Below are 9840 nucleotides of genomic sequence, written 5' to 3' on the forward strand. Positions count from 1 at the left end.
CTTCCTGTCTCCTAAATGGGCGTGGCCAACCGTCGCCGCTCGCGGCGGAACCACAGAGGTGGAGCTGCACCAGAGTCAGCGCCGCCCCATTGATAGAAAGATCCAAGATCATAACCTGCTAGGGCATTGTAGATATCCATCGGGGAGAGGACAGGGGCTTTTTTTTTTTTTTTTTTGGCTGTTGATGATGATACAAATATTATTATTTTTGGATAAATATTCTAAGGCTTATTTGTGTACGAGATCTCTTCGTCCATCTGTCCTAGTGTGTTTATATATAGTAAATGGAAAATGCAAGAAACACACCTAGGATATGAACCCTGGTCGCCCACTCCACAGATTAGCAGATATATCTACTACACTACCAACCTGTCATGGTTAACTATAGGCTATCAACATCTTTACTAAACTGTTTATATTTGTGAAGACTTAAATTTATAGGCTACTATAAGCACCCCCCCCCAAAAAAAAAACAAAAAAACGAGAGGGACCCAACTGCAGTTACAAACTGTGTGTGTGTGTGTGTGTGTGTGTGTGTGTGTGTGTGTGTGTGTGTGTGTGTGTGTGTGTGTGTGTGTGTGTGTGTGTGTTTATAACGTTGATATTTAAGTTATAGCCTATCCATGAACTACAACTTGTAGGCTTCTATCTTCTGAGTTTTACAGTAGCCTATAAACTGCAGAGTTAATTAACCAGTCAGTTATACCGTTACAATAAACATGTTAAAAAATCCATAGAATTATTACGTAAACGTACATGCTTTTATTTTGTTTTAGCTCGGAGCGGTGTTTTAACTTCCGCTTGAGACTTCCGGTATTATATAAAGAGCATAGACCAACCGTCTTTGGCTGTATGGCGGCGCCTCCTTTATATACGGTCTATGGGCGGCGCCCTGGTCGGCCATTGTAGCTGCAGGAAGGTCTTGTGGAAAAAAACACCACAACTTATAAGTTGTTTGTGTTTAACCCTTGTTTTCTTGTCTGTTTGTTTTTAATCATTAAAAGTATTTTCACAAAAAACAAACAAACAAGGGACTATTGCCCGATTTGCTTCTAAATTCATTTGTTTGCAATAAAGTAAAAAAAAAAAAAAAAAAAACCGTGGAAAGTGGGCAGGACTGACTCTGGTGGGCGGGGCTGACTCTGGTGGAAAGTGGGCAGGACTAGAGCAAAGACAAAACCGTCTTTGACTAGAGCACACTGGAGAAGAGAGTATGACATGCATTGGTTCAATGGAAGCGCCTATGGCGGAACGTGGGTGTTGCATAAGCGCCCAAGAACTGACATCTCTGCATTGTTGGTGAATGAGCAAGTGTGGTATTTTCAATAATTTAAGGACATTTATAGATCACCCATATTAATAGCATCATCGTGGATCCTTTACAGATGAATATAGGCTAGTAAAAAAACAACAACTGTTGTCTACATTAATGTTTCAATCTACATTTTGTAATAAACAAATAAGTATAATTTGATATGACCAAGACACCTAAAAACAAAAACACGGCCGTTTTAATCAATATACAAGCAAGTGGGCAACACACATACATTGGAGTGAATGAGTTTTCTGGGCGCTTTTGCAACACCCATATCCTGCCACTCGGGGCGCAAAACCCTTAACACGGGAGTCAATGGTGGTGTCGTCTATGCTCTCTAGTTTATAGTCTATGCTCTCTAGGCAGGACTTGACCTTGACCCCCCCCCCCCCCCATGCTCTCTAGGCAGGACTTGACCTTGACTCCCCCCCCCCCTCCTCATTCTGCAGCGAGAACTATTACCTAAAAAGGGAATCTAGCTGCAGCTGGAGAGCCTATAGAGAGATATAGGCATATCTGACTATATATATCTATAGGCACTCTAGCTGCAGCCACTCACTCGTAAACACCCCCCCCCCTTCAAACCAGGCCACGTCCAAACCACGCCCCTGTTCGACAGGGGATAGAGTGCCTATAGAGAGATATACTGGGCATATCTCTATAGGCACTCTAGCTGCAGCCACCCACGACACCCCAAGTCGCTCGTAAACACGCCCCCTCCAAACCACGCCACGTCCAAACCACGCAGCGATAGGGTTAGCGTTAGTGGGCGTGTTTTGGAGGTGGTGTGGTTTGGAGGGGGGCGTGGGTTGGAGGGTGAGAGCGCCTCCAGCTGCGGCGCGACCTTTCTCTAAACAGGCGTGGCCGTGCAGAAACCCACGAGTCCAGGAAGCTGCACTCCTCGTGGGGGAGTCTTGGTTTATAAACCGTCTTTGGTAATAATCTGACTCAGAACAAAAGAAGAAGAACAAGAAGAAGAAGAACAACAAGAACAGAACAAGAACAAGAATTCACCTGCCCAGGGACCACGGATAAAAGTAGCTCGTAAGCACAATCCCGTACAATGCATTTCGAGACTAATGATATTTTGTACATTTTGTCCCTGATACAAATACACTTGAACTTAAACTAAACTAAGAAGAAGAAGAATAGTCGCGCGCCCCCTAGAGGCCAGCTACTACGTCGGAGGCTCTTTGTTTATTCTTATTCTATGTTATGTCATCTTATTTTACTCTGTTCTTATTCATGCTTTTATTTTAGTAATACTATTTTATTTATCTATGTCAATTTTTGTGGATTTCTCTTACTATTAAGGAGTTTGTAACAAAGAAAAATGTCCCTTCTATTTTATCTTATTCTATTCTGTTCATATTCTGATTTATTTTAGTAATAACATTTTGTTTATTTATCAATGAAGTAGGCCTAACTTAAAATTCTGAATCTGAATCAGTCACGCGCCACCTCGAGGCCGCGCGCATTAACACGTCACGACTACGTCAGAGGGCAAAGGTGAAAACAGTCATGAAGATTCCGCCACCGTAGCAGCTCCACTCACTACTGTCGCACTTGTTTATTTTTAAGGGGGAACTTTTCCGAAACGCACGTAAGTACGAGCACTGACTTAAAGTTAGTTGTGTGCGACTGCATCGTGACAAAGTGACAGCGTGCGTTTTTTTTTTATCCCGTCGTAAACAGTAGTTAGTTACAGACGCTGATGAAGAGCGACTGTCGCTAAGTGGCCAGTCACCTACTTTAACTTTATATTAGCCGTATCCAGGCTGGCTGTGCTGGCTGGCTGGCTAACGTTAGCTCCTGTAGGGGTAACTTAGCTTTGCTTTGCTAACCAATAAGATAGCCAAGTCTGCTGGCATCGACAGGGCTCAGACAAACTATATTATCACTAATATGCATGTATATTTATTTGTTACAGTATTTGAAACTTAAGTGTGTGCACAAAATAACACCGACCGGCTTCCTCAATTTCTAAAACCCGCAGTAGCAGATGGAAGTAGCTAGTGAGCTAACTGGCTAGCCGCCGGTTGCAGTTTTATTTTTTTTAAATTTTACACAAAGACACAGTCGTGAAGACTTTTTCTCAAAATCTGGTGACTTTTAAAATAAAACGTGTTAATATATGTTTTTAAACAACATATTTAAGACAATATCCCTCCCTCCCCTTCCACCCTAGCCGTCGCTTCCCAGGTTGTTCTGCTAACTTAGCTTAGTTAAATCTGGGTCAAGGCAGAACTGTATGTACTGCTGCAGTGTCAGTGACGTTAAATCAGCTGCTGTCAGCTTTTAACACATGGCAATAATTGTTTAGCGTTTTAGTGCCAGGTAGGTGTGAGCAAAAGGCTTCACAGCAGTGACAAGGTGATGTTTTAGCTAGCCCCTGCAGTGACCTGCAATCGATTAGCGTTAGCTCTGGTGTAAGTTGGCCTGTGCTGCTGTCAGATAATGGTCAGTGGGTCTCTTGTTTGTGTCACCTGCAGGCGAGCTGCACCGACGAGAAGAAAGTCATGGCACGTCTGGTGGCAATCTGCAGGGAAGGGGAAGATGACTACCCATTTCTCACCAGACAGATTCCCCTGTACATCGACGATACTCTCACGGTAAGCAAGGCTTTTCAATATTAATGACCACAAAGAGCATGTCTGCTAAGATCATATACTCTACCATGAGCATGAGATATTAGGAGTCCATCAGTTCCCTGAAGTGCCAGCCTGTTTCAAGGAAGAAAAAAATAACATTCAGTCACTTTTGCAAAAGTTGGTGCACAATCAATTATACAACCTAATAAAAGAAGCTAACAGTATAAACGCTTGCCTGATGGAACTTTACACAATCTGGCATTAGGCATCCAAACAGCTTGTTATTTTTATTGATATAATACAGTACTGCAGATGCAGTATTACATTACATATTACAGTCTTACTCCATAGTGTACTGGACTGCTATTGCCTCATGCCTCAGTTAAATACTGGCTACTTCCCAATCACTAAGTGTCAGGAATGTTTAATGGTGATTATACAAATGATCCTGACAGTCCTGACTTGATTAGTGACATCTGATACTCATGCATCTAAAAAAAAATATATACTTTTAAAAGTTGACAAGACATGTTAGTATAGTTACACAGTACACTGATAAATGTTAACTGTGTTTTCTCATCTTGTCAGATGGTGATGGAATTTTCTGACATTGTCATGGATGTTGACAGCCAAGAAATAAACACTTCTCATTGGAAACAATTTTCTGAGGTGAGAAAATTTAAATTTCGTGAAAACTGGTATCTAATCAAATGTATGGAGGCCTTTTCTTTGCTACTCTATGCATGCCGAAAAAAGTGTGGTTGGTTTTCATGTGACTTGTCGAAAAAATGGTGACGGATGTGATCCCTTGGTTTCTAGAATCACTCCAAGTTGAAGCAACAGGACTTGAATATTGCTCTAATGGTGGCGTCCAGAGAGGTGTACAGTGCATTATTTCAACTGGTGCCATGCGTGGGCTGCAGACGAAGTGTGGAGCGCCTCCTCTCACATTTGGTTGAATCGGGCAACCCAGCCTTGGAGCCCCTAAGCGTGAAACCCACGGGCATGCTCTCTGTCACCAAGGCCTGTCTAGCAGATGTAAAGAAGCTTTACACCCTCTTCTACATCCATGGGTATGATTTCTAAAATGTTCTTCTTTTTTTTTTTTTTTTTTTTACTACAAAAAGGATAAAATTTATGTATTGGAAAAGGTCAGACAAAAAACTGCTTTAAGGAATATTAATATATCTTAGTTTGAAACCAAAACAAAAATTGTAATATCAGCAACAAATGTTTTCTGGTCTTGTTTAAGTAATCTATCAGGATAATGCTGTACCAAATGAAACACCTCTACACTCTGCTCTCCTCTTAAGCAGACTTCAAATGCATGTTAATGAATTTTAATTCCTATGAGACCATGGCAAGAATGATTAAGAATCTCAGACTATGCGTTAAATATGATATGGTACTTTATGGTGCCCTGGTACAGTATCTTGACACTGACATGATGGTCAGTAACAAATACAGTAATTATTGTGCTACATTTTTTTCTTTACAGGTCAAAGTTGAATGACATGATTGATGCCATCCCTAAAAGTAAAAAGAACAAGCGGTGCCAGTTACACTCCTTAGACACACACAAGCCTAAACCTTTGGGGTGAGTATTGTGCCTCGTTCCATCTGTTTCCTTGTGTGGTGTTGTGTTTTTTCATAATGGCATGAAGGTCTGTATTTGAGAGGTGAAAGTGGTAACTATTGCCAGCAAACAGGGCCAGTGTCTTTAACTTGTCTTCTATGAAATCATACAGTAGTGATGAGGTACAGAGTATTAGTCTTTTACAAATTGCACTGAAAGACAGCATATGTAGCATCTTATGTTGCTTTGAACAGCTTGTGTCCCCCCTAGAGGGTGGCACTAGTTTGGAAAGATGGCTCAGCTCTGTCTTCAGGATCCAGAATGCCAGTTTTCAGAGTCTGAGTCATCACTTAGTGCAATTTGTTGTTTTGTTTTTTTCTTTGTTTTCCTGGACAGTTGATAACTTTTTACTTGATACGTGCCAAGTGGCCAGAAACACCACTTGTAATGAGTGCTCATGCTGTTTTGTGTCTGCTAAATGTTACACAAAAAATCTGTAATAATTGTATTTTTGCTGACAGGGGAAGCTGGATGGATGTATGGGAGCTGATGTCTCAGGAGTGCAGGGATGAGGTGGTCCTCATTGATAGTGCCTGTCTCCTAGAGACGCTGGAGACGTACTTGCGTAAACACAGGTAACTGTGACTGTCATAGCCTTTTATTTCTTTCCCCCCCCCCCCCAACATTTATCAGAATTTTTTTCTTTCTTCCAGAAGTGGAATAATTGCTTGTTACGTTGTTGTCTTCAGGTTTTGCACTGACTGCAAGAGTAAAGTGCTGCGGGCGTACAACATCCTGGTGGGGGAGTTGGACTGCACTAAAGAGAAGGGCTACTGTGCCTCCTTGTACGAAGGGCTGTGCTGTTGCCCCCACGAGCGCCACATCCATGTGTGCTGTGAAACGGACTTCATCGCTCACCTTCTTGGCCGTGCAGAGCCTGAGTTTGCAGGAGGCTACGAGTAAGTAAAGGTTTAACAGTGATTGCTGTTCAAGTTTGTTTTATTTAGGACAGTTTCTATTGCTCTTTGATGCTTTTTTTAATTGTATGCATATGTTAATTATGTACTTTTTTTATAAGACGCAGAGAGAGACATGCCAAGACCATTGACATTGCACAAGAGGAAGTCCTCACTTGTTTGGGTATTCACCTGTACGAGCGGCTGCACAGGATTTGGCAGAAACTACGGGCAGAGGAGCAAACCTGGCAGATATTGTTCCATTTGGGAATTGATGCACTACGAAAAAGCTTTGAGGTATACAACTTCTAAGCCTGTGTGTGTGTGTGGTGTAATACCAAAATGATTATCAGATGGCGAGTGTGGTAAGGTTGTGTGATAATGATATCTGTTATCCTGCCCCTAGATGGCAGTGGAGAAAATGCAGGGGATCAGTCGCTTGGAGCAGTTTGTAGAGGAGCTGTCGGAGGAGGAGCGGGCCAAAGAGCTGAAGCAACAGAAAAAGCGGCAGAAGCGAAAAAATCGGCGCAAAAACAAGTGCGGCTGTGACATCACTGAACAGGAGGCAGAGGACAAGGACAAAAACCTGGATGAGGTAATCTCCCACTAACGCAAAGATCAACACGATCATTATGTAAGATGTCAGTGCCTCTTTCAAGTTAGATGTCTGTTTAACCAGTGTTTCTGTCTGTCCTGTTTGGTCTGTTGCAGGGCTCTCTTGAGTCTGTGGACGGCAGTTGCAAGGCCTGTGTTAGCAACGACGAGGAGGCCGGCAGCGAGGAGGGCATCGCCACTAATGGAAGCACTTCCTGTAACTGCTCAGACAGCAAACAAGGTAACGACTGCACATGGAAATCTCCACAAGCTGCTAAACCTTTATATGCATGGGGGTTTTAGAGTATGAGCAAGATAATTTTAAGGACAAACAATGATCCATGTTTGTCAATACTCCTCCAGACTTGTCACCACACAGCAATGGCAGTGACTGTGGCTACTCCTCAAGCATGGAGGGCAGCGAGATGGGATCAAGAGAAGGCTCCGAAGTCGCCTGCTCCGAGGGAATCTGCAACCATGATGTAGCAGGTCAGACTCGAGTGGCTTTCAGATGCTTATGACTCTGAAACTATTTCTGGGTATTTTTCAAACATGCACCACAGTGTAGTCACTGTCGGTTTTCTGTTGACCCTTTTTGAAGGCGATGACCCAAATGCCAATCACTGTGCCGGAGACAAGGAGGAGGATGCAACAGACAGTTGCGTGGACTGCTGGCAACATACCGAGGGAAACACTCAGTGGAAGAATAAAAAGAAGAAAAGGAAGGGCAAAGGTTTATGCAACGATCAGGTGAGAGAACAAGCTTGATATTTCTCACCAGACCATTCAAAGATGTGCTGTGTACCAATTATAGAATGCGTATTTCTGCAGGCACAAAAGGGTGAAGGTTGTATGTCAGCGGGGAACACAACAGGCCACGGTCCACCACCATCGCACATTTGCCGAACCAAAGAAATCTTTTCCTCCTTATGTGGTGACACTTTTGCCAACATTGCACTACGGTTACCATGGGCGGCACATCAAAAGAGCCTGAGCGACCCCCCTGGGCCTTCAGATGCCAACATAAGTCTTGCGGAACTTCTGGTTCGTAAGAAATGTCATTTCAAAATGATGAGAAATAGATCGTAGTCAGTGTGCTGTTAATCTTTGCACTCCGGTAACCTCCCGTGCTCCTGTCGTTTTCCTACAGGATGATTCAGAGGTGTGTTCGGATGAAGAGAGCGGCCTGACACAAGATGAAATAAAGTCATTTCAAGAAAGAAACAAATCCTTCTACAACAACCGCCACCAGTATCGGCAGCTCCTGAAAGAAAAGTTCACCAACTATTGCCGTGCCACTGAGCAGAGGAAGCCAGTCTGTGGAAAGTGGTTTGCCACCACCAGTGTCAACTAACTGCACTAATGAAATCTTCCCCTGGGGAAAAAAAAACACTCATGACCACTGCTGCAACATGAATAGAACAGATGAAATTCTGACTTAAATTTGGTGTCTTGTTCAGTCATTACTCCCTTAAAGTAAATGTAATTCTTACTTTCTGTTGGTCATCTCTCTCTCTCTCTCTCTCTCTCTCTCTATTTTGCACTTGTACACCAACACCTTCCTGTCTCATTTCTTGGCCACTTTCTCACCTGTAATTGTTCTCTTTGACCAAGCCTAGCTATTTGTTGGTCTTCTGTAGGGTCGTTGGGTAAGCACAGTGGAATCAGTAATCAAGCTTTGCAAGCTGTGACATTAGGGATAAATTTTAGGAGTCTTATTTTATGTTTTTGTTTTTTGTTTTTCTGTTTTCTATTTTGTTTCTCTTTGGTGACACTTCAGTGTAGTTGTAAAGTTGTACCATTAAATGTGTACAGAAATTCTAAATATAAAGATTTTACAGAGAATAAACATCCATTTGTAATAAGGATTTGGGTGTGATGTTGAAGAGCGCAATGTGCAAAATTTACTAAATAAAGAATATTTATTAGTATGCATTATACATTTGTTTTTTTTTCTTGACCTTAAGAGTTTATATATATGTAGTGAAGATATAAGATGGACAAATACTTTTATTCTTACTCTGAGTTTGGAGCAGCATTCAGTAAACATCTCCACTGAGGTATATATATATACACAGTCTGGGATGAGTTTTAGTTTAAAAAAAAAAAGAAGTAATAGTAATGGTAGCAATGAAGAGCAATCAAAATGAACATGAACTGTCATCTGTTGCCCTGTTTCACCATCTGTACATCTGAGTGCATTTACGGTAAAAGCAAAACAATCGAGGGATAAATTATCAACTTTTCACATCTTGTAATTGGTACAACAGTGGAGATGTTGTTTACAGTTTGCATTGGAAATGTCAGCACTTTCCGTAAAAGCCAGCCACTTTCTCCAACCTGAAAGGTGGAAAATAAACACATACCACTTTAAAAGTAATGGCCTTATAGCATGCATTAATGTAATGGCTTTATGTTTTAGTACAGAATATCTAATTTCCTGACTAAAACCTTTCATTATGCCAACACATGAAGGAAACATGCAGAGTAATTAATATACTTTGATAATCTAATATCATGCATTAATGTAATCAATTCATATTTTAATACGTTTTAGCACAGTTTAGTACAGAATATCTAATTTCCTGACTAAACCCTTTAATTATGAAGAACACATGAAGGAAACATGCAGAGTAATTTATATGTTATCACATACTTTGATATACTAATGTTATAGCATGCGTTAAAGTAATCGCTTAGTGTTTTAATATTATTTGGGCACAGTTAAGTACAAAATATCTAATTTCCTGAGTAAAAAGCTTTCATTATGGAGAACACGTGAAGGAAACATGCAAAGTAATTTATATG

At 41.4% G+C, this 9840-nt stretch overlaps 1 protein-coding gene across 1 annotated transcript; it reads left to right on the plus strand.

The window, feature by feature from the left end:
- Positions 1-2832: 2832 nt before the first annotated feature.
- ggnbp2 (gametogenetin binding protein 2) lies at positions 2833-8963 on the plus strand. Its single transcript, XM_085797427.1, has 14 exons — positions 2833-2918; positions 3808-3927; positions 4495-4575; positions 4726-4979; positions 5405-5503; positions 6004-6117; positions 6232-6441; positions 6561-6735; positions 6845-7033; positions 7150-7273; positions 7396-7521; positions 7634-7782; positions 7864-8076; positions 8183-8963. The coding sequence occupies exons 2-14, from the start codon at positions 3835-3837 to the stop codon at positions 8384-8386; spliced, it is 2031 nt and encodes a 676-aa protein (XP_085653553.1). The 5' UTR covers positions 2833-2918; positions 3808-3834; the 3' UTR covers positions 8387-8963.
- Positions 8964-9840: the final 877 nt, after the last annotated feature.

The sequence above is a fragment of the Trachurus japonicus genome, chromosome 14 (genome assembly GCF_045865225.1).
Source record: "Trachurus japonicus isolate A0001 chromosome 14, Traja_1.0".
Classification (NCBI taxonomy): domain Eukaryota; kingdom Metazoa; phylum Chordata; class Actinopteri; order Carangiformes; family Carangidae; genus Trachurus; species Trachurus japonicus.

Bases quoted from the DNA above. Each gene is read 5' to 3' on its own strand.
- ggnbp2 (XM_085797427.1), top strand. From the start codon at position 3,835: ATGGCACGTCTGGTGGCAATCTGCAGGGAAGGGGAAGATGACTACCCA. The intron at 6,118-6,231 runs GTAACTGTGACT...TGTTGTCTTCAG, and splicing joins ACGTACTTGCGTAAACACAG to GTTTTGCACTGACTGCAAGA. The intron at 6,736-6,844 runs GTATACAACTTC...TCCTGCCCCTAG, and splicing joins CACTACGAAAAAGCTTTGAG to ATGGCAGTGGAGAAAATGCA.